Below are 26,130 nucleotides of genomic sequence, written 5' to 3'. Positions count from 1 at the left end.
CTTCAGTCATTTAAAGGGGATATTATTTATATATATATATATATATATATATATATATATATATATATATATTACAAAACCAGGAACATTTTGTATTGAATATAATTGCCCCTTAAAATGGGATGGTCAGGAAGCAAACGGTCGAAATGCTGACCACCGGCTTCCCAACTGTCAAATCCCGGCAAGGTACTAATGACAGGCGTTGAAATCCCGACGTCTGTCATTAGACCTATACCGGCAACCCGACACCCTGAACGAAGGTAAGCCGGGCGTTGACAACCGCGCATGGGGGGGATGGTTAGGTTTTAGGGCTCCGGGGGGAACTTCGGGTTAGGCACCCCCCCGGGGAGGGTTAGATTTAGGCTAGGGGAAGGGGGAGGTTAGGGTTAGGCACCCCCGAGGGAGACTTAGGTTTCTTAGAGGGGCTTAGGGTTAGGCACTGGGGGGGAAGTTAGGGTTAGGCACCCCTAAAGTACGGTTAGGGGTACTTACCTAAATTAGCGAAAGGGATCTTCACCCCTGCCGGGCTTCCGTTGTCGGAATTAGAACCGTCGGCCATGCAGCTGGCAGTATTACATACTGAATCCAACAGCCAAACCTGCTGAAGACAAAGCGGCTTGGTCCTGTCTTCGTCACTCGGGCATAGATATGTTTCTAAGCGTTTCTAACTCTCCACCTAGTGCATAGCTCTAAGCCCTAATCCTCCTCCTAGTGCCTAATCCTAACCCTACCCCTAGTCCCTAACACTCCTGCTAGTGCCTAACCCTAAGACCTAACCTTCCCCCCTAGTCCCTAACACTCCCCCTAATGCCTAACCATAAGCCCTAAACCTTCCCCTAGTGCCTAACTCTATCCCTCACCCTAGTGGCTTACCCTAAACCCTAACCCTCCCCCTAAGCCCAGTACTTATCAGGATTCTGACAGGTGTCGGGATTCTGGCACCGGCGTCCCGAATGTCAGGATTATTTTAGTATTCCGTCCTGACCCCAGATAGTAAATGTACCATTGCTAATTGATTTCAATGACCTTGATAAACGTATGGTACAACCATGGCCCCAACATAGACAGCCTTTTTGTAGTCTGAAATAATATTTGGCCCCATGATATTACCAGTGAATCAGTAGGCTGCATATTCATCAAAATGGCTGCTTGCATGGATGTAGTCCTCAGGCACACTTTAAAAGGAACCATCGGCAATACGCACCTTGTTGTTAAAAATTTGTCTTTGAAAATAAAGAATTTATTAAAAAAAAAAAAAAAGAAAAAAATTATTAATAAAAAAAATAGGACAGACATGAAATGGTTGATAGCCCCCCTATCTGTAAATAAATTACATGTATGGTGTAAAAAGGATAAGAGACAGATTAATTTAACAATTGTCAAGTAATGAAATGGGTGCAAATTTTTAATACAGAACATGTACAATTTTCAATTTGAATAATTAAGAATTTCATTTTTAAAGTGATATATTTCTGTTACACAAAAAAAAATATTTTCACCAGCTGTAAAAAAAAAATAAAAAAAAAAATCGAAACAAAACCTAGTAAAGAAAAGAATATTCCTATATTATATTTATACGGCATTAAATAGTATATAAAGTACAACATTTGCATAATTAATCATTTAATATGGCTATTAATGCTACCTCAGCAATAATTGTATACAGCAGGAAAGATAACCCCCTTGGTCTGCCACAGAATCTGGTTTCTCACCTCATAGCAGAGTGCTGGCAACCAATGGGGGTTAATCAGTGTTTACCAGAAGTCGATACCCGCTTTTCTGAACACATATTACCCCCCCCCCCTTCACGCAACGCTCATTCACGCTTCAATCAGGTATACTTTAAAAGCAGCAGGCCTCCCTACACAAGTATGTTTTCATAATTAAAAAAAAAAAAAAAAAAAATATGTGGATGCAATGGTTTGCTATGGAAGCAATATTTCTATATCGGCTTTACACAAGCGCTTCTGGAGGCAGCCATTTTGTGGGCATGAAGCACTACGAATCTCAGTGACAGCACTAGTGCCTAATGCATTTTTTTTTTTTTTGCGCAAATGATCTCAGACATCAAAATGGCTGCCTCCGCTGTGCGCTGGTGACGCACAAGACGACGGGTTCTTTTGCATGGATACTGTCTGGAGTCACCAGTTCATGTGATACACTAACCATTTTAAAATGCAGGCAGTACGGATGATGGACTATAGCCCAATTGAGTGTACATTGTGATCTGATCCTTCTCCGTTTAATACCCTAATGAGTTACCTTAATATGTCATAGCAGACCATTAATTAGTGCTTACTGAGGTTCTTTTAAAGTTCTAAAGTAGAAAACTCTAATGTCTGTACATGCAAGGTTTGCTAAAAAAAAAAAAAAAAAATTATATATATCTATATATATATATATATATATATATATATATATATATATATATATCTATATATATCTTTAGGTGTCTATTTGGTCTTTAGAACAATTTTTAAGTTTTTAAATGTCAAAAGTACAGCAGCGATTTTATTATTTTCTCAATCTCATTGAAGGGACTATAGCAACAAAAGGAAAAGTGTTTAATCAACATGGATTATATTGAAGTGATTGGTGCACCTTTACATTACTTTCATTTGTGGACTTGCCTGTGTCCTCCTGCAACTTTTACTAGATGTAATGCATTATATTTCGTACAGAAGGGAGAGTTATATATCCTTCTGTGATACAACACAAAGCTGTATTACATACACAGCTGTGTCCTGTCGCAGGACAATAAAACTAATCTGCCAGACAAATAATACATGGCTAAAAAGCACTGTAAGAAGACAGTTATATTATATAGCATGTTTCTAGTAAAGGTGGCTGGAGGCCACGTCCAAGCCAATAAATTGCCATAAACGGATGAAGGTTCATATACTGAAGTGACGCAAATATATTTATTTTTTATTTAATTTAGTCTGACTCGTACTAGCCGTCTTGGTTTCGAACAGGATGCATATGAATGCACACGTGCTTTAACCATAGTAACTGCAACAGCCATACCAACATAAACCATTCCGACACGTACGTTCCAAAATTTCACACTTACTTATCAAGTCTTGGAGAATTACTCATAGCAACCAATCAGCTTCTAACCTTCTAGCACAGCCTGTAAAATGACAGCTAAAAGCTGATAGGTTGCTAGGGGCAACTTCTCAACCTTATCTAGACTTGATAAAACAGCCCCTTCATTCTTAGCCCCATCAATCGAACAAGTCCCAGATAAATCAGGGTCTCTACTTGGGTGTATTTCAAGACAACTTTCACAAGCTGAAAGGTTAACACTGCTTCCCTGATACAGGGACGTGCTGACGGGCACAGTTTTTAGCAGTTGACGTGTTTCCTAGGAGATGGGGAAGCAGTGTTACCCAATCAGTTCTGAGTGTCACCAGCAAAGCGCTGTAATATGCACATGTAACAATATGCATGACGCTATCCTGTCTGGCTGGTTACTATGGGTTACAGCACAATCTGCATTTTGTCGGTTATAATAAAACAGCATAGCATCTAATGAATGCTCTTCGGAGTAACAGCCCTGGAACCAACTGAGAGAATTCATAATAATTACCTTTAAAATGCTAATTATTTCACTTTGAATAGGTTTTTCCTTGTCCACTGAGGTTAGCACCATCATAACCAAATACTGTAAATGACATTATTATGGGGGCTATGTGGAAAGCTACACTGAGAGAATCAAACCACCTGGTAGCGGCCATTTTAGTTATTTCAGTGAACCTGTTATAACGATGTGCGTAGAAATACTGACATTTCACAGCAACGTAGAGGAAAGAGGTGAGTTGGACTGAAGACAGTATGCATCTCATTCCCACAAATGTGCCCTTTAGTATGTCTTGGGGGTTACATTGATGACTTATTGAAGTCTTTATCGGTTGAGTCACATAATTACCTGCATATAGTACAACGTTTTTAGTAGGTACAATATAGTTTGCACAGAGCGTAACCTCCTAACGTTTCATTTTCAAGTGCAAATTGGCGTTTAACTAAAGGAAACAGAGGTTAGCTTTCATCTTCCTAGTGCAAGTTAGACAAATGGAAGCAAAGGTCTCATTGCTTTGCTATGGTTTAGTGCAGACTTGCACCAAAATACAATGTTAATAAATAACCGTCATAGACTCCCATCTACGATCGCCCTACCTGCAACAGCTGCGTTTCTGCAGAAACCAAGTACACTGACAGCGCAAAATACAAAAAAAAAAAGGTGGGGTGACTATGAGAAATGTAAAAACATCTTGCCTCCTACCGGGGGTTTGCATATTTTATTTCAAGGGAACGTCCCCTTTACATGTCCATAAAATATATAGATTTTTTTTTTTCTGTACAGATTTAAAGCGCTATTATTCCGGAAAAAATGGTCGCCATGTATTCAGTAAGGCTAAGCATGAAAGCGTTTCCAAATTCTGAATTAAAACGCTATAGCTATATATATATCCTAATATACACATATATAGTACATATCACAAGTTGTTTTATTTTGTTTTTCTTTCACATTTTAAACATTTATGGCCCAGAGTATTGCGTAAATCTATAGATAAAGCTCTCTAGGCCTAATGTATCATTAGTGTTCAGGAAGGACTGCTGCTTCACATTGCATTCGTTAAAGGCAAAAAAAATGGCACCTTGCCTCATTCTTAGGAGCCGGCTCCCCTCACCCAGGGTTATTGTGGGCAACGCCGGACAACTGATATATTGCTATTAACCTGTGCTAATGATCCAACCTTCACACACAGTTCTCCGAGGCCAGTGCCAAAATACAAACACATTTCCTATGTTTCAAAATGTACCCGCCCCTACACACACTTCTGCGGCAGCCATTTTGTGGACTGAAAAATTTTTTTCATTGGAATGCGGCCTATCCATTCACTACGAGCCGATGACTTCATAGTGCATGGATACGCTGGATCCTTGGTGCAGCCCACAAGATGGCAGCCTCCATTTTGTGCCTCAGTGTCATCACAGCTTCCTAGTCAATGGAGGTCGCCTCCATTGTGCGTCGGCGACGGGCACAATTTAACAGACTCCTAAATTCTCACAGTGTTGAGCTAGAAGAGCAAAAAAAAACAGGTTTTTATCATTTCACTTGGTTCATGAGGGATAAAATCGATAGACTGCCACGTCGGCCTCCTGTCATGTTCCATACAGGGGTTTCCTCATGTACAAAAGCTGTCCTGTTCCACCTGTTTCCTGGTGCGGTCAATCATTCTACATATCGGGAGGCTTGCTCTGCAGTTTATTTTTGTTTTTTGTTTTTGAGAGGCGCTTCTTGTTCAGGAGTCGGGACAGCGTTGCACCCTTCTTGCGAGGCTCAGCCGACTCTGACTCTCTCAAGTACACCAGGTCGTTGTGAGACTGGCTCATGCTGGGGTCCTTTTGCTGGTGCCTTCGGCGGAAAAATAGCTTTGCTCCTTTGCGTAAAAATCCACCTGCAGAGGATGGGAAGTTAATCTTAGAGGAATAATGGTACACTATATTTGTTTAGCGCACAACATAAGCCCACTGGCGATGTCACTCACCCCTAGTCAATTTATTGGCTGCAGTCACAAAATGGCGTCATATACTATACATAGTGGATATATACTATTTACAATTTGTTTAAAAGGGCTAGCAATCAAAATTACAAGTATATTTTTACTGTATGTACAGATGTTCCCTCATACATTATGGCTGCAGTCGCGCCAAACAGCCCCTCTCGGCGAGCTAGGTCCTGAGCAACTCTGCTTGCGCCAAGCGTATTCTTTGAGTCTATTTCAACCGGAAATGCATCTTCATCGCAATGCGATGTGACTAAAAACGCACCAGGAGACTGCGCTGATTAATTTGATACGTGACACTTGTATATCTGTGAGCGGCTGAGACTGACGAAGTGCTATGGATGCAGCCGCCATGTCTTTTCTCCACACCAAGTTCTGATGTGCTTCTTATACAGCATAATTGCCTACTTTAGTAATGTCCTCTCTGGGAGAAGCCAGTAGAGGAGATGCAGGTGGGCTCTGTTAGGGGCAGGGATGGACTATACACGTGATCAGGTTCCGCCCCCTACTAACGGACCGCGGATTCGAGCCAAGATTTCTCCCCAACCTGCCCATTTCACTTGGAAATGGGCAGGATGCGGGAGGAATACCTACACTTCGGAAGGGGCGGAGAGTTACCCGAAAAATCAGGAGCCTCCCACCGGTTCCAGGAAAGTAGGCAAGTATGGTATACAGACGCAGTCGCACACAGAAATACAAGTGTTGCATAACAAATAATCAGGGCATTCTAAGACGCATTTTTAGGCGGAAAAAGATGCTCGACGCACGGCGTCTCGTGCTGCATGTGTATTCAGGCTAGATGTATGAGGACACCTCTGTAAGTTACAAAGTCTATTTGCATTTTGTAGTAACCTGTATTTTACTGTAGGTCAAGAGATTCTCAAAGCAACTGGTAATAACAGGAATAATTTTCACACTAAAACTGTATCCACTTGTCCGCACGCTGTGGAAGCCTCCATGTTGTGCCATGAACCAGCAGCCATGAGAACGTAACTTTACTAGGAACTAGAGATGGTTAAACCGGTTGATTCAATAACAAAAAAAAATAATATAAAACATTTTAAAGATATTGAACTACATTTAAAAAAAGTTGGACAGGCACGTGAGAGACGGTTTGCGCATGATGGAACTTTGCAACGTATACGTTAATGGTTTTAAATTTAAAATAAAAAAAGTTAAAATACAGTGCTTTTTACCAATTGAAAACATTTAGCGTTTATAAATATTTAAATAAGCTTATTTTAATGTGAATGTTAAAGGCAAATTCCGCACAACAATGGGAGATTGTGCTGTGAACATATTCGTAGTCATTGAACTGGTGGAATTTAAACAAGCTTGGAATTGGCTGAAAGATTTGGAGCAACGGGCGCTAGAAGGCAGTGACGATGAGGTCACATTAACGCGTAGGCTGCATTCTCACGGATATTAGTTCAGCTATAAACAATGACTGCCTCCACTGTTGTACATAATAGCACTTTTGCAACAATACTCTGAAAAGTAACCAATCCGTGAAGACCCTTATTTTGCAGGGATCTGGTATCACAGACTCTTATATACACTTAGGTTCTATGTACTAAACCTTGGCGAGAGATACAGTACGAAATCAATCAGCTTCTAACTGTCATTTTTCAAACTCAGCCTATACAGTGACAGTTAGGAGCTGATCGGTTAGTACTTTATCTTTCTTCACGGCTTAGTACATAGACCCCTTAGATCCTAGAAAGGTTTGTGGTACCAGGATAAACCAGTATTGCCTAACGCCAGGCAAGAATTATAACTAACTAACCCACAAATATAGATAACAAACAATATGTACTACTACAATGTAAATTCTAACCCACTACTACAACCTATATACTATCTAGCTAGGACAGGACAAATTACCATACAGTAAACTAGTATTACCTAACGCAAGGCAAGAATTATAACTAACCCACAAATATAGATAACAAACAATATGTACAACTACAATGTAAATTCTAACCCATTACTACAACCTATATACTATCTAGCTAGGACAGGAATACATTGAATGGCTTTCTTAATAACAAGGTGTCCTAACTTTAATTGCGCTGTAACCGATATGAACAAATCAAATGTCAGCTTTCATTAATACAACCTGCATTAGACTGATGATAGTCAATACTGGTTCTTCGGGTTTATAGCCCATACTGAAAAACATACTCACAAGCTAGTATGGTAATGGTCAGGCATGCAATACTGATTTCAAACAGCAGACGGCAATGAAATTTAAACCGCATAGCACATGTGTACCTGCAGTATAGCAATTTCATGAACGCCTCCATACAGCTGTATATATGCCTGTATGTATATAGAGCAAATACTAGTTAATAAAATGAGGAGAAAAAAAAACACAGCTGTTGTAGCCCTCTCTCCAAGCCCCAGCGACTGCTTGTCACTGTCATTTAGTAGTAGTCGTTTGCCATAAAGGTTGGCTTTATTCTGGATTATGACAGGTCAAGATCATAATACTGGGACCACAGGGAGAAGATGCAGGCGATATTCCTGTTCTAATACAAACCAGAACAGGCTCCCTAGCATTGGGGCAGGGTTAATAATGCCACTTTAAATTATTTATTATTATATATGGCAATGCCAGTGCCCACCAGCCCCCTATGGGTCAAGGAGTGACATGCAGAGGTGGTGTGGCAGGGACTGTTTGTCAGCAAGGTACTGAGCTAAAATACAGTGATAAGTAGGCCACATACTGTACCTTACTGGCTGCTATGGGTTACTGCAAAGGTCTGACTGGTAGCCATGGGCTACAGCACATACCTGACTGGTTGTCATGGGCTAAAGCACATGTCCGACTGGTTGCCATGGGCTACAGCATACATATAACTAGCTGCACATACCTGACTGGTTGTCATGGGCTAAAGCACATGTCCGACTGGTTGCCATGGGCTACAGCATACATATAACTAGCTGCACATACCTGACTGGTTGCCATCGGTTACAGCACATATCTGACTGGTTGCTATGGGTTACAACACATGGTTGCTATGGGTTACAGCACATAGATCTGACTGGTTGCTATGGGTTACAGCACATATCGGACTAGTTGGTCATTGTAAACAAATAAGGTTTTCAATATTTTAAAATAAGCAATGGAAATCCATTCACTTACTGTGTAAGCAATTACTTCGATTTGGTGAAAAGATCCTCTTAAGGTTACAGAACAAATGACGAGAGAGAAACCAACATTTAAATGATGGATGAGAGATGAGCAGACAGACAGACAACATTTACACGTTAGAGCTTCTCCTATGGGTTAGAACCGGCCACTTATTTCCCCTCTCTCTGTTTTGTACAGTTTTCGTCTTCCTGTAATAAACCTCTCAGACATATATATATACGGAGGCTCATTTTGTCGCAGCGTGGCAGGCGTGAAAAGAACCAACCCGCGTAAAAATAAAAATGAGAATGGAGCATGCAGGTGTCAATCCTATTTTTTGCCCCAACACTTTCCACAGCAACCTGCGGTTAAAGCATAAACATAGAATGACTATAGGCGAGCCGATCAATGCCCCACAGACAGAATACGGTACATATATGCGATAGACCACTTAGCCAATTTATACCGCAAACGTTTTATTCTACAAAATGTCAGGAGGAGAAAGGGAACACAAAGCGCTAACTCAACAGTTCAAACAATTATACATCTAAATCGGTGGTTCTCTGCTTCAGTCCTCAAGTACCCCCCCACCCCCCAACAGGTCATGTTTCCAGGATTTCTATCTGTGGAAACAATTGGGATTATTACTGACACAGCCAAATAGATTAACGATTTGTGCATGATTAAAGACATCCAGAAAACATTACATGTTTGGATGTACTTGAGAACTACTATTTAAATGGATCTCCCGTTTTTTTTTTTCTGTATTAGTTGAAATATTACAAGGGAGATAACCCAAATATAATTTTTGTTATATTGGTAGGTGTGACAACAGTCTGTTGGCGTCTCCGATATCTATTTGCTGTGACTGCAGACAGCCCCAACCCCCATGAATAGAACAGAACAGTGGTTCCCAAACTCGGTCCTCAGTGCACCCCAACAGTCCAGGTTTTAAGGCTATCCATGCTTAAGCACAGGTGACTTAATAACTACCTCAGTCAGTTTGATTATACCATCTGTGCAAAAACATGGATATCCTTATACACCTGGACTATATCCTTATACATCTGGACTGTCAGGGGGAATCAGTATGATTTACCGCCGGCCGCATGGTTCTAATCCCTACAGCGGCAGCCCGACAGAGGAGGAAATCCTGATCGTCCTTAGGGTAAGTATAAACTAACCTAATTCCCCCCCCCTAACCCTCCTTTAGGGGTGCCTAACCCTAACCTCCCCCCAAGTCCCCAAACCTAACCCCCCCTTCTCCGCAGCCTAACCATAAGTCTCCCGGGGGGGTTGCCTAACCCTAACCTCCCCACTGGGGGTGCCTAACCCTAACCCCCCCTTTCCCTAGCCGAACCCTAACCTACCGGGGGGTTGCCTAAACCCAAGTCCCCCCCGGGAGCCCCTAACCTAATCCTCCCCCCCCCCCCCCGCTGCTGTCCGCTCCCGGCTTACCTTCGATCGGTAAGCAGAGTTTCAGGCTCCCAGCGGATGTCATTTGTACCTTGCCGGGATTAAGCAGTCGGGAAGCCGGCGGTTGACATTGCAACCGCCGGCTTCCCAACTGCTTCCCCTGTCAGGGTGCCTTGAGGACTAAGGTCCTCATTCAGAGCCACTCGCTAGCGGCAGTACGCTCGTTCCGAGCGATGTTCGCACATCTGCGCATGCGTACGGATCGATATACGCATGCGCGAACCAGTCAGTGCGGCCGAAATTCATGTGCTCGCAATATAGCGAATGCCTGCTATTTTGAGTGACAGAATGAGGCGTATGTGGGTGGTAACAGGGAAAGGTGCTTGAAAATGGGGAGTGGAGATCCGAACGCAGGCGTGCTTAAAGGTCAAAACGGGCGTTTTAAGGGAGTGCATAATTAATACAGCAGCGTCATTGACCACGTCACTTGTTTTTTTTTAACTCACAACTGCTCGCAAAATACTGGTTGAAAAAACCAACCACAAGAATAGCGAGCAGTTCATACGCTGGTCGATGTACTCGATTAATCTAATAAATAGCGGACATGACGTATGGTGCGAGCGGCCAGGGGGCGTTTTTAACAAATAAACGAGCGTATGTTTTGCTCGCTCGTTCAGACTTAGAGGTGTGAACAGACTGCAATTTGCGAACGGATCATTTGAATAGCCACCCCTTGTTTTTGAACGAACGACCGCAAATAGCGAACGGGTCTGAATCAGGCCCTAAGTTTGGGAAACCCTGGAATAGAATTGAGAAGTTTTTTATCAGGCATAGGAGCCATGGCATCGGTCAGCTATGACAGGGTCACAACGGCAAAGAGACAGGTTCCTGCAGGTGGCGAGGGGGCATTTATTATCTTTATTAATATCTACAGACCTGCCCCCACGCTAAATTAAAAAAATATATACATACCCATTAAATGTAATTTGCACCTTTGGACTACTCCAGAGTGCTAGGCAGCCCTCCCGCTATGTATATCTTTGGTGAGGGTCCTCCTAACAGAGGAGTGGGAGATTCAAACTACCCCCTCAGTAAGGAACATCGAATGTTGAGGTCAACAGATTGAGGAACCAAATGTTCACCTATCCTTAGATACGGTCTATAACTCCTCTGCCTACTGTCTCGTTCCTCTCCCAACCCTATGAAACGCGTGGCTACATTCCAGTAACACTGTGTGTCTGGGGGAGGGGATGTGATATAAGTTTGCTCAACTAGCAGGGATTGTACAAAGGTGCAAAATCTCTCTAAAAAAATCTGCAAGCTGATATAATAGGATTTTTGATTCTCTAAACACAGGATATTTACATTAATGCAACAGGATTGTGATCCCACATGCAGACCAGTGACATGCTAGACCATGATGTTCAGTCTAGGGAAATCTGGGTGCCAAGCCATGCTAACAGCACAGTCCTACTTTGCATGCGCCGGTTAGTGTGTTAGAGGCACAGCCCGGATTAGGTCAGGCAGAAAATACGCCAATAGTCAGTATACTGTTACGGACTACCTTGGTCTGCTCGCTGAGAGACAACAGCCTCAGATTTTAAACACCTAATTTTAAATATAAACAATGGGGGTTATTGGAGCAGAAAAACTGAAAATCAAGAATTAATTTGATTTTCTCGTCAATTAAAATGTGAAAAGTCTGCAAAAAATATGGAAACAACTATCACAATAAGAATCTGGAACAGATACTGATAAAAGTATATCAATTAAAAGTGAACCCCAGTGCTTAACACAAAAGGCAAAGGTCATGAAGTAAACACAATCGGATTACACTGTTTACAAACACTGCTGTAATGATTTGGAGGTTAATGATTAATAACATATTCTAATTTATAATATAATTTGATCATTTAGTTTTTTTTATAGGATTTATAATGCTAAAGCTATTTTGCCAAGCCCCTCCTGAGATCTGCCCAAACCACGATACCCCTACAGTATCTAAAGGTCACACCCTACGCAAAATATAGTGACTGTTGGGAGGTATGTCTTTAGTCTACTGGGTGTGTATGGGATAGTATGTGAGAATAATATGTTGCTTGTTTTAGATGTTATTAATTTATTATCGCCCTCTGCTTTCATGTAGTTAAGTGCAACTATTACATCTTAGGGCGCTATTGAATTAGCCCCAATAGCTTAACGGGGGTGAAAAAGGGAGGTAGCCTCAGGCTTTATCGCCCTAGGCTATTCAATGAGGTTCCCTTTTTCACCCGATACCTTTGTTAGCACCCCTTAAATTGACGTGGTAGTGGGCGTTAACACAGAATCTGTGAAAAGTTCATGGATTTGGGCATTAACAGGGTCGCGGCACCCGTTAGCCACCTAGTTACCGGTGGTTATCCCCGATTAGTGCTGCACTTCAGGGCGTATCGAATAGGACGGGGGGGATCAATTAGCATGCGGTTAAATTACCGGGACCAATTGAATTTCCCCCTTAGTACTGCAACCGAACTAGATAGATAATCAGAGAAGAAAGTGATTATTTTTAAACAGATTCTGGGGTCTATTTACTAAGCAGTGTTAGGAGACATAGGGGCAGATGTATTATAGCGGTACTTACCGTGCCGCTATAACGCTTCCCCTCTTTACTGAGACGAAGCACTACCGATTAGATGTAAGAACATCTCATCGGCCGGAGAGGGGGAGAGATAACTCCCCCCTCCGGCGCTACCCGCTAGTGACCACAGCGCATCAGCCTAGTGCTCATGCGCTCTGTCTCAGTACCGGCCGGCTCCACTGAGCGTGCACGGGATCTCGCAAGTATCGCGAGATCCCCGCGCGCAGCCTGGAGCCGGCAGCAGCTGCAGCAGGGGCAGAGCTGTCCCTGCTGTGGGGATAGGCTAGCGCCAGGCTATAGCTGTCGATAACGACAGCTACAGCCGGCCGAACGGTCATGCGGTATGACCGTTCGTACATGGCCCTGCCGCTCGGCACTATCTTGTAGATAGCAGCGCCAATTTACCGCCCAGACCCCGATCATACATCGGGGAGAAGCGGTATCAGCGCACATAAGGGGCTTCGTACATCTACCCCACAGTGAAAAGTAATAAGAAAGTGATAAGGTCCCAGCCAATCGGCTCCCAACTGTCATCTCACAGGCAGTGTTTGAAAAATGACAGTTGGGAGCTGATTGGCTGGCACCTTATCACTTTTCACTCTGTCTCCTAACACTGCTTAGTAAATAGACCCCTCTGTTTTTAAAACACTACCACTATCCAGCACGAATGCAGCAGCCGTCCTCAGTCTTCTATGGTGATTGTGTTGTGGAGCTATTTAACAAGCTCCGAAACTCATGATTTTTGGAGCTGGACTCCGTAAGCAAATGTCATCTTCAGGTGTTCACTGCTCACTATAAGGGAAGTCCAGCTGGAGAAAGAGCTTCCTATTGGCGCCTTAGGCAACCGCCTGGGTCAGACTAATGACAACGCTGCAAATCGCCCATTAGATTCCCACCAAAGCGCATACGTTTAAAAAGGCGCAAGAGAGCAGCCTATTAATGCGCTAGGAGCTAGTGACATCACGGAGGCACAAGGTCTAATGTATACCCCACTGACGTCATTAGCTCCTTGAGAATAAGCCGGCTGCATTATCAATAACATTGGTTCCACAAATGGCGCTTTAAGTGAATTGTGCATCAAACAGGTAAAAAAAAAAACGAAGACCACTTAGAATGTTTAAACGCCAAAATTTGATTTTGTAGATTATATAAGAATAAAGTCTAGCAGCCTCGTTACGGACTAGGGCCCCGGGCTAAGCATTATCAGCTCATTTGTCAAGTGATAACTAGACGCCGCTTTGTGGCGATGAGCGATATCAGATTATCACTACATGGTACAATAGCTTCAGCTCGTTATAAATAATTACTGCTCAACACAGTAGGCGCAGCAACAAGCACAGACCTTTAGATTTCCTCACGCTCCCGGTTTCGGAGATGCTTAGGTTGCTAACGGATACGGCCTCGGAGTCTGGTCCATCCACGCCATTACCAGTCCACTCCCCCGGCTGGCTGCCTTGTTCCCAGGCATCCTGCAGCTCGTCATCGGAGCTCACAGTCGCCTCCAGGAGAAATTTCTCATCCGTCGTCTTCATGGCGACACTGTCACTGGTGAAATGAGAGTGATCCCTAGTTGTGATGTCCATTGAGGCAGCGTAATCAAACATCGTCGTAGTTTCATCGTCCTGAGTGAGCAGAGTCTGTGAGAAAACAGTAGCATTGTATTTTTAGGCATTGACTTACTGTTATCGTTTGCCTACAGGAAAGGGAACGTTGATTATCCCTCTTCCCCCTGGAAAAGTGTTTACCTGTCCACTACCGCTGGCCACTGTGCAGCCGCGCAGCCGTAGAAACACATCATGCGGGGAGAGATGTGAGACTGCTGCTGCTGAATGACAGCGGCCTTCCTCTCAGCCCAGCACACGCTGCTGTGTGCTGGGCTGCGAAGAGTCTAGTTAGACTGGAGATGGACAGGAACATCGGACACTTGCCTTTGAAATTCCAGATATAATGATCGTGCTCTTCCGGGGAGATTTTAGCGACTGCTTAGAGGACTCTCGGAGCTGTCTTATGGCGACTTCAGCGACCGGGTCTGAGCCGTTCAGCATCAAGAGCTCTGGTTCCGAAACAAGGAACATTTACATAACATGAGAAAAGGATTTGTGCCTCACATGAAGTGGACAAACAAAGGCTAAAGTCAGGGAAGCTTCACCTGTGTCGGAAGAGGACAGCGCCTTGCTGACTAGGCCGCTTTGGGAAGGGATGGCTTGCACCGAGAAGTCTCTCTCAATCACCTTTATTTTAGGGGGGGTATTCGACGGTGAATCTGTGGGGTGAAAGTAAATCGTTTAGGGTGCGAAACAGTAAACTTGCAAACAGCTGTCTCAATGTAACTTAATCTCCAACCACATGCAGCTCCGAATTGCTTTGTTAGTACTGTATTATTATCCTTTATTTATATTGCACCATACAAAGTACATAAACAGTAACAGTATGTAGTAACTATACAAGAAAAAAAGTGACTATATATTAGGGGTGAGCGGGTTCGGTTTTACTCGGTTCTTATCGCCACTTTACCGCAAATTCGGATTTATTATATTGGCTATCCAAAACGCATGATAGGCGATAGCCAATAAAATGCCGTTTAAAGATTGGGACTCAAACACCTACATAGCCACTGTAGAACTACAAATCCCAGCAAGCTAGAACTTTGTTTTTCTCCACAACAGCTGGCATGCAATAAGCGGTCTACCTTTGACCTAAACTAAACACTTCTGAGAAGTGGGATCAACAGGTTATAATAAAGTAAAGTCAATATTTGCTCAGGACACTCCCGTCTAATGATCTATACTGCACAGGAGGCATTTATAGACTTGAAGGCTGGGAAGGAGAAACTTATCTCAGTTATGGCCTTTCATATCTGCCATAGAAATCAGTAATTGCTATGAATGAGTATGACATGTCATTACAGCAGTCAGTCAATAGAGAGAGATTCACTTTCCCCATCATACTGTAAGTTAGACAGCGGCATACGGAACTAGATAGAAGCGACTTTGAACTAAGTGTCAAAGTATTTGGAGAAAGATATACCCTGACTGACCGAAAGTATAGTTGATAACTGTATAACTTGGAGGACAGCAAGTTCCATGTTGATATCATACAGTAAATTTCACTTAATAGAAAAACATGACCCTCTCTATATAATAAAGTAGAATTTCACCCTCAACTTTAGTGTACAGTACGGATAAAAAAAAAAAATCGATGTTCAACAAACATTTTCCATGGGCTGTTCACCAGATACGGCAAGGTTCCCGACACCCTGAGCCATTTCAAGACCTCATTAGGGCATTAGGCAAAATACTGGTTTGGCCCCCTTTTCACCTCCATTTGGGTTAGGGTACTCTGTTCTCAGCTCTTACGGCACAGTCAAGTGGCTGTGAACAGGAAGTTCACGTAGGGTTGCCCAGGGCCGTAACTAGGGTAGTGCCACCTGTGCCATGGCACAGGGCAGGGGGCGCTGTTCTGGCCTGTCAATTTTCTGTTTATTATCATCCTCACTTGTAGCTTCTTCCTTTTTTATCACCAGCATCTCCTGGCCTCCCCTATCTCCTCCCTGGCCCTTCCCCATGAGGCCATGGCCCTTTTTTCGGGTCTTAAGTCCCTATTTGAAAAATGGGGGAGGGGCGCCAATGCTCTTTCTGGCACAGGGCACCAAAAAGTCTAGTTACAGCTCTGGGTTGCCATGGCTACCTATAGTTCTGTTCTAAACAGGCTGCTGGTAACAGGGAACTAAAAAAAAAACAAAAAAAAAACCATGGCACCATTGCAGGTATATACTCGAGTATAAGCCGAGTTTTTCAGCACAAAAAATGTGCTGAAAAAGTACCCCCTCGGCTTATACTCGAGTCAAGTGTAGCGCTGACCGGACGGAGTTCAGTCAGCGCTACACACAGCCAAACACACAGCCGCCAGAGCCGGCAGCTGCGTGTTTGGTGTAATCAGCAGCCGCTGAGAGTCTGTCAGACTCTCAGCGGCTGCTGCTGCTCTCACTGCGGGTGCCATCTTCCGTCATGACGACGTCTCTCCCATGCAAAGCGGCCGGAGGAGCGGACAGCGGCGGGACCAGGAGCGGGAGTTTCAGGTAAGTGATTTTTTTTTTTTATTCTTGTCACGTCTCTCTCTACTTGGGGGGGGGGGGGGGGGGGACTACAGGGGGCACTAAAAGGGGGGATTACCACTGGGGGAACTACCAGGGGGGGATTACTACATGGGGCACTACCAGGGGGGGGATTACAACAGGGGGCACTAAAAGGGGGGATTACCACTGGGGGAACTACCAGGGGGGGGTTTACTACAGGGGGCACTACCAGGGGGGGATTACCACTTGGGGAACTACCAGGGGAGGATTACTACAGGGGGCACTACCAGTGGGGGATTACTACAGCGGGCACTACCACTGGGGGTACTACCAGGAGGGATTACTACTAGGGGCACAACCAGGGGGAATTACTACTGGGGGCACTACCAGCTGCAGCCATTTCCCACACTAGGCTTATACTCGAGTCAATAAGTTTTCCCAGTTTTTTGTGGTAAAAGTAGGTACCTCGGCTTATATTCGGGTCGGCTTATACTCGAGTATATACGGTATATAAAGTGGATAAAAATAATTAGTTGTACTACATGAAAGACACAAATTTATTGCAGCAAAAATATTAACATCTCATGAGTTACTGCCCCCTTTATGTGCTATTGGGCATCATTAGAGGAAAAGCACTGTTTCTACCCAACCGAATGCTCCCGATACGACTCTTTATTGTGTACCCTACCGGATGCTTTCTCAGTGTAGCTGGCAGTCGGGCTCTTCGATTCCGTTCGCGGCTTTGAGGTCACTGAAGTGACTGTGGTGACGACAGTCCCACATGGCATGACCGTACGGTCCTTCTCTACTTTCTTCGCAGAGACCGGGGTCGGCATAATCCAGGATTTCACTTCATTCGGTTCCACGAATAAGAACTAAAATAAACACAGAATAACTGTCACCCGCACGGTTACAACAATAGCAAAGTAATTTCAGCCAGACAGCAGCAGCTGCTTACAACCTTTGAAAATATTTTTACTGACAATTTTATATGTATAAAAAAAAAAAAAAAAAAATACCAAAAAGGAAAAAAAATAAAAATAAATCCTCACCAATAAATATTATTGACACATACATACATGTACAATATAAAATACACGCAAAAAAAAAATTAATCAGAAATCTTTAGGGAATGAAGCTTAACCGAGAGGATGTATTCCATGCTGCCGTGACCAGGAAACATATGAGTTTTACTATGTGTTGCTTTAGCACATGGCAATACCGAAAAAAAAAATACAAAGGTGCGCACACACATACCGACTTGCTCCCAATCAGCCGATGTACACGATTTCCCCTGAACTCTCCCCAGGCAGTCGTGGTCACGATTTGGAGTTAAAACTGTCCAATCTGACTAAAGATCTATCTTGCAGTAAGTGCATTGTATCCCAGATTGGCTAATCTGCCCTACAGCACGGCAGATCTGAAGATGCGAGGTACGACGAGCGGGGACGCACATCGGCATCGTGATCAAGAGTAGAAACTCACGATTTGGATGTTTGTCGTCACGATTCGTCGAAATCAGCCAAATTGGATGAAAAGTCGGTATGTGTGTGGGCACCAAGAGTTATCATTTGTGAAAAAACAGGACATGACAAGGACTGGTCTTTGCATTGTGTTGTAAATACAGAAAGGTCTCCTGTGTCCAACTGCATCGCCCGTCAAACCATCACTTAGAGCCCTTGGCATGATACGGAAATAAACCAGCAGCTTTAATACTGAACCTGCCATTGCTGTTACATTAGGAAGCTATTGTGGTGTTCCTGTAAGCTGAGGAGTCATCATTACATCCTCTGTTGCTGCTACAGCTGGTTTCTCTGGCTTCCCTACATGAAATCACATAGGTGTCGTTGGCTGCAGCTACCAGGGATTTTATTAACACTGATGCTGCAGTAATGGTGACCCACAGTTTGCCACATCTTTCTGCTGCTCCACACAAGGCCAGGGTTGGACTGGCACACAGTAGTACAGGGGAAATCCCTGGTGGGCCCCAATATAATATATTGCAAACTAAGAATGTAGTTGTAAAAATGTAAAAAAAATTAAAAAGTAACCAATATTTAAGTAATTATAGTGTTAGTATCTTAGATAATTGAACTTTTTTTTTTTTTTAAAGATGGCATGTATTGGGCGTTTCCAAGATCTAATGCAATAGTTATTGTGTTTTAGACACTGCCTGGTGTGTGTACTGAGGTTTGCCATCATATGTAGAGTACATTAATGTGGTATATATAAAAAGGATCACCATCATGTTTATACTGCATGCAGTATATATATTTATATTTATAAGGGGTCCCAGGCCATGCACTATAGTATACATGTTGTCCATGATGGGTCTATTCAAAGATATACGTTAATCTTATGATTAACGTACATTCCAATGGTGAGGGGTCTGCGTGGCTCTGTAAATCCGTACATCTCTAAATAAGGCCCTATGTCCACTATAATGGATACCAGGCCTCTGTGGTAGCTGGCCACACCCCCTGTGGTGGCTGGCCACACCTCTTCAGCATGGCCCCTACCTCTGCATTCCTCTGGCTGTCCACACCCTGCATGACCAAACCTCTGTGGTGGCTGGCCACACCCCCTGTGGTACCTGGCCACACCTCTTCAGCATGGGCCTCTACCCCTGCATTCCCCTGGCTGACCACACCCTCTGTGGTTGCATGACCAAGCCTCTGTGGTAGCTGGCCACACCCCCTGTGGTGTTTGGCCACACCTCTTCAGCATGGGCCCCTACCTCTGCATTACCCTGGTGGGCCCTTTATGCCCCAGTCCGACACTACGCACGGTCCCATTCGGTCACTCCGCACTGCCACACGGAATCGCCCTTTCGTTCTGCGCTGCCGCATTCTGGGCCTGATACAGATATATACGCAATGCCGTATGTATGAAGACTTTGGCTATTATTTTTGCACTGCGCATGCGCCCCAATGGATTACCAACGGCGGTCGCAGTGAGGATTTGGATGCAGAGTGAGTGACAGTCAATGAGCATCTGTGGGAGGAAAACGCAGGCGTGTCACACCTGTTCCGAGGGTGTGTCTCAGCCGATGGGCGTCTCTGTACGCAAACTGCAGGTCAGAGTTGCCACCGATTGGCGTCTCTGTACAAATTCTGGCAGCTGCGGCATTTGCATATTTTCGGGGAACTGAAACATATGAAGTCACAGTCATGACAAGATTAGCATCGGGCAACAGGATCGCGTCGGGCACTCTATCATTACGCACAAGCCTAGTCTGGGTGGGGAATGCACAGTAACAAACCTCTTATTGTAATACTTAGTATTATTCAGTAATCATGGAAGCTGCACAGTATCAGTTATCCTGCTGTTAACAATAGATTTAAGCACCTGTATCAGATATCCGATAGCAGCATCTGGTCTCACTGTGCCTGCTCTCCTTTCAGTATGGCTGAACTGAAGTCATTGTTACGGTCACTCCCTTTACTGTACAGATTAGGAAATGCACAGTAACAGTACTGCACTCTGTTTGCCTGCTGTGAAGGGAGTATGTGTTTGTAGGCGATTAATATTCATTAAGTAATAAAAACATTATTTACATGTATGTGCCTGTGCATTTAGGTGCCTTGGGTGTGGTATATTTAGTCGACATACAGACTGTCCAGGTGTACAGGAAGTCAACGTTCACAATGTTGACACTTGATACAGACATTGTGAATGTCGAGTGGGCCTGTCGACAGTGGAATTTCCCATTCTCTTCTAATGCGGGCCTACCCCTAATCACAGGCCAACCCTAGTCCAACTCTAACCCTAACCTTAGTTTAAGAATAATCGCAGCCTAACCCCATCGAGCTAATCTAATAGCAATGTCATTGCAGTCCACCACACAAGAGCAGCTGCTTAAAACCTACCCGCAGCCTAACCCTAATCGTAGCTTAACTACAGGTCAGATTTGTTGTCAGATATGAACGATAACGATTTAAAAAATCGTTCAATCGTTCATACCTGAAAGAAAATCTGACATGTCAGCCTGCAACGATGAACGATGCGCGTTCTCGCATGTCAGATAACGATATCTGACATCGTCTGTGTTTGCAGTCAGATTTGGAAGATTTCATTAATTTTAATACTATCTGAAATCGTTGGTAAAATCGTTCATCTGTCAGATCTGACCATGTGTATGCACCATAACTGTAACCTAATCGCAGCCTAATCCTAGTACTAATCTAAAGCTGCATACACACGTAAAGATTTTCTGTCCAACCATCCAACTAGTTGATTGGTTGGAATGAAAATCTGGTAATGTATGAAAGCAAATGACAATCAGCAATTTGCTCCCAAACATTGGAAAATGGACAAAACTGTTGTTTGTTATATATTTGATCTAAACAATTTGTTCAAACTTGTCTGACGCCATTTTCATCTGTTTTCTGGCATTTAGGAGCAAATTGCTGATCATCAGTTACTCCCATACATTACCAGATTCTCATTCCAACCAATCAACTAGTTGGATGGTTGGACAGAAAATCTTTACGTGTGTACCAGCTTTACCCTAACTGCAGCCTAACCCTAATCTAACCCCAACTGCAGTCTAATGCTGGGTACACACTGGCCGATATATTGGCCAATCAATTTCGGCAATATATTGTACCCGTCGGCCAGTGTGTACAGATGATGTTTGTGAACGACGTTGTTCACAGACATATTGCATTGGCTGTGCTGCAGACATATCTGTCCATCGGCAAGTGTACACGCAGGGGCGTCGAGAGGAGGGGGGGAGAGCCGCGAGTGGGTACTACTTACCCGGGTCCGGCACAGCCCCCCATCCACAGCAGCCCAGCACATGCTGCTGTGTGCTGGGCTGCACTGGGAGACTGTTCGAGGCTGCTAAAGCAGCAGGCCGAGCAGTCCCCTATGCCAATGGGGGGGGAGCTGAGGGGCACACACCGCCCCCTCCCCAGCGCCGCGTCGCAAATGTGTTTTCTTTCCCGAAGGGGGCGTGGCCACGCCTCCTGCGATTAGGCCACGCTCCTACCCACCCCCCAGTCCAGCCCGACCCACTGCAGCATGCAGATGATGGTCGTTCAGTGTGTATGAACGCCCATCATCTGCAGATATATCTGTCAGGTGTGTACCCACCTTAACTCCATCTCCCTATGTGGCAGTGCTGCATAGATTCTGTCTGCAGGGCGCCATTCTAGGCACCCTGCTACCCAGATGAGGCTAGCAGAAAAAAGCTCAGAGGGCCAGAACAAATGATTCCGGGGGCCTTATACAGCCCCCGGGCCTGAGGTTCCCCATCCCTGCCCTAATCTAACACTAACCATAGCCTAACCCTAATCTAACCCTAACTGCAGCCTAACCCTAACTGCAGTATAAAGGTGCGTACATACTGAGCGATATTACGGTACGATTGCACGATTACGACATCATGATCGTGTAGTCGCTCAGTAATCGTGCACAGCTCGTGCACAATAATTTCGGAAATAACCAGCGATGTGTGCTTCCGCTGGTCGTTTCCGACATTGTCCATCACCTGAACATGCAGTCCAATCTGACGATAACGACAGAATGGCCATGTTCAGGAATGATATAGGAGGCCTAGACTGAACGACATATCATTCAGTGTAGGCACTACAGGAGATCAGGACCGACTGTACGATTACGATGTCGTAATCGTACTGTCTTTCCTAATCGCCCAGTGTGTACACACCTTTACTCCATCGCCCTAATCTAACCCTAACCATAGATAAACCCTATCCCTAACCGCAGCCTAGCCCTAATCTAACTCTAACCACAGCCCAACCCCATTGCCCTAATATAACGCTAACATTAGGTGTCGACATTCACAATGTTGACAATGTCATCATTATGCCTGTGTCAACATTCTGTACTTATTTATTTATTGCATAAAATCTCATATGTAAGTGTGTGTGTCTGTATATTTATAGGTGTGGCTGATATTTGGAATACATTACATGATAAAGGTGCTTTGTTAGGTAGACAGTTGGTGGACTGAACTAGCATAAAAAGCATCTTATCAACTAGGAGTCAAACCTATCACATCGATAGGCTGTATACTCATGAATACAGGCTAGATCCAAAAATGTCCCTCTTTCCTGGACTTTTATTTTTCACTCTGGGCTCCCTGCACCTACAGTAGCTCAGGGCATGGGCAACATTCCAGTCCTGAGTGGAAAGCCCGAAAAATGTGCTCTCTCCATTCCTATGTCTTTCCAATAATATAAATCCACAAAATGAACTTATGTTGTTGCACAACTCCACAAAACCAAGCGCACGGTTGATCCTGCTCTGTCTTTAGCAAAAAGTGCCCACATTCAGCCCAACTCCTCCCATCATACAGCCCAGGAACGTCAACTAGGACGCGCGGATGAGTGGACAGGTCAAGGAGGGATCCAGCCACCACGAGCGGCATGTGCAGGGCCACACTCGCTCTAAAATTAACCCTTTGGAAACCCCCCTCTGGAAATCCTGCATTTGTCACTGCATGTGGATGATTGGATTGACTGTATCCTGCATATACTCTTTGATCCACGTATGGTAGAGTATCCTTATCACTGGGAAAAGCACTAATTTTTCAACGGGACTTACTCTCAATACTTGATCTGGTGCATCCCACTTTGTGCCTAATTAGGGTGTCTCTATTTTACAAGCTCTTGTGAGATATGCATGTCGATTTATAATTAATCTTTGTGCCTATGCTCAATCAACCATTTATGGTTTAATGTACTATTTAGTAGAATTGTTGGATTATTCTTTAATTTTATTTATTATTAAATGTGTTTTTTTATTAGCGTTGCACTTTTGCTTTTTATATTCATTTAATTAGGAGACAAACTACCTCCTTTTGCAGCTGCTTGGATCAAACTGCTCCTGACAGCGCCTTTTATTTAATTTATTCTTTGCGCCAACTCCTCCCATCTGCCTGCCCCAAATTCTCCTCCTCTACACAGTAAACTGACTCTGCAAATCCAGGTGGCACACCTGCGCAAACCGAGGTGCTGCCACAGAGGAGTTTGTGCTGCCTGGCAGTTTTGCACTTGGTAAATGAGGCCCACCCCCGTGGGCCTCATTTACCAAGCAGCAGGTACACACTTAAGAAGCCATGATATCATATGACGTTTGAATTGTCCATTGTATTCCATGAAAGAAAAAACAACAAAAAGAGGTAAAAGAACAGTGATAGGGACCCACCTGGGCACTGACGGATCCGGACACGGGGCTTCCTGGCACGCAGTTTAGTGCATAGTTTTGCCTCCCTGAGGGGTTCTTCCTGAATAGATCCAAGGGCACAGTTGCCCAGGCCAGGGGGAGACCTTCAGTAACGACAAAAAAGTCATTAATTCCAAGTGTACATAGAAGACTGAACCGCTGTATCGCAGTCTTCTAGGTTACAATTTGCAATCGGTACCATCTTATGTGTTTTACTGAGGAGTTTGTTTCCTTTTAGCTTGCTAAGATGGAGGTCGGCAGTAAACCAACATGTCGGCTCACTGTCTCTTTATTTCAAACACACACGGGTTCAGTTTTGTCCAATTAACCTACCAATATGTTTTTTGGATTGTGGGAGCTTCTGGGTGAAACCCGAGTAAACACGGTGAGAACATACAAACTTTGCACAGATAAGGCCCTGGTCAGGAATTGAACTCATGATCCTAGCACTGTGTGGTTGCAATACTAACCACCATGTAACAATGTTGTCCATATATTTACTCACATATATGGATTTGGTATATCACGCTGACATTCATTATATTGACATCTCAAAGTCATACATACACACACATATATATGTACACACACACATATATATATTTATATACATACACACACACACACTATATATATTTATATACATACACAATATATATTTATATACATACATACATACATACACACACACACACACACACATCATGTATATATTAGGGGTGTGCACCGGCCACTTTTCGTGTTTTGTGTTTTGGTTTTGGATCTGGATCTTTCTTCGTGTTTTGGATCTGGATTGGTTTTGCCAAAACCACCCTTCCGTGTTTTGGGTTCTGGTTTTTGTGTTTTGGATCTGGATTTTTTCTTAAAAAATAAAAAAAACCCGCTAAAATCACATAAATGGGCCTTTTTTTGTTCCTACGCTATTAATAACCCCAATAACATTAATTTCCACTCATTTCCACTCTATTCTGAACACCTCACACCTCACAATATTGTTTTTAGGCCAAAAGGTTGTACCGAGGAAGCTGGATGACTATGCTAAGCGACACAAGGGGGCGGCACAAACACGTGGCCCATCTAGGAGTGGCACTGCAGTGGCAGACAGGAAGCCAATCAGCGTTATGGTGCCCATTTGCATGTAGCACGAACCCGGGAGATCCGTGCTACATGCATCTGTGTGATTGGCACAGAGCAATGACAGGTCCGTGAGACCCGTCTGTGCTGCTGTGGTAAAAAAAAAAAAAAAAACCTGTGTAAAAAAAGAAAAAAATGGCGTGCACCCCCCCAAAAAAGAGCAACCAGCCCCGGGCATTAGTAACCCAGTGCTGGGTGTGCTTAAATACAGGGGACAAACGACGTAGGGGTCCCCTGTACTTAAGCACAACCAGCACCGGGCTAGTCAGAACCAGCGCTGGTTGCCAAAATACGGGGGACAAACGACGTAGGGGTCCCCTGTATTCTGCGCAACCAGCTCTGGGCTCTGATCCGGTCCTGGTTCTGGAAATATAGGGGACAAAAAATGAGTAGGGTTCCCCTGTATGTTCCAGAACCAGCACTGGACTTTTTCTAGCGGGGGGCTGATGCCACAGCCAGGGGAGCCCTTTCACCGGGCCCCCCAGCCGCAGCATCAACCCTGACCGCTAGTCAGCCCAGGCCGGGGATCCCTGGAGAGCTGGGGACCCCCCCAATAAAGGGGTCACCCTCTCCAGGGCACCCCAGGCCCAGGCTGATAGCCCGGGGCTATCCCCGCCACCCCTGGTGGCGGTGGGTGGCGGGTTGATTGTGTGGTGTGGTGTAAATAAAGAATATCAAACATTGTCTTTACAAGTAGAACTGCAAGTCCCAGCTAGCCTGCCCCGCATGCTGGTACTTGGAGAACCACAAGTACCAGCATGCAGGGCATTAAGGGCCCACTAGTACCTGTAGTTCACCTGTAAAAAAAATGTTTAAAAAAACACAGGACACACACACCGTGACAGTATAAGTTTATTAAACATACATACACACACACACACACACACACACACACACACATGTACACATACTCACCTATGTAACCCTGTAGCATCGGTCCACTTGTCCGGTAAAGTATCCATAGGGGACCTGTGAAAAAAAACATACT

At 44.2% G+C, this 26,130-nt stretch overlaps 1 protein-coding gene across 1 annotated transcript in view; it reads right to left on the bottom strand.

Moving 5' to 3' along the window:
• Positions 1 to 2,359: 2,359 nt before the first annotated feature.
• The window catches only part of C2CD2 (C2 calcium dependent domain containing 2), a 95,133-nt gene continuing 71,362 nt past the window's right edge, over positions 2,360 to 26,130 (bottom strand). The window contains exons 10-15 of the mRNA XM_088472568.1: positions 23,991 to 24,112; positions 17,506 to 17,692; positions 14,892 to 15,005; positions 14,671 to 14,795; positions 14,085 to 14,379; positions 2,360 to 5,465 (exon numbers count right to left, since the gene is read on the bottom strand). Coding sequence (XP_088328694.1) covers positions 5,245 to 5,465; positions 14,085 to 14,379; positions 14,671 to 14,795; positions 14,892 to 15,005; positions 17,506 to 17,692; positions 23,991 to 24,112 — 1,064 coding nt within the window. The 3' untranslated portion in view covers positions 2,360 to 5,244. The remainder of the gene's footprint in view (positions 5,466 to 14,084; positions 14,380 to 14,670; positions 14,796 to 14,891; positions 15,006 to 17,505; positions 17,693 to 23,990; positions 24,113 to 26,130) is intronic.

This window comes from Taudactylus pleione, unplaced genomic scaffold (assembly GCF_031769625.1).
Source record: "Taudactylus pleione unplaced genomic scaffold, aTauple2 ptg000126l, whole genome shotgun sequence".
Lineage (NCBI taxonomy): Eukaryota > Metazoa > Chordata > Amphibia > Anura > Myobatrachidae > Taudactylus > Taudactylus pleione.
The sequence above is the reverse complement of the archived record's forward strand: the minus strand, read 5'-3'. Positions and strand labels throughout refer to the sequence as shown.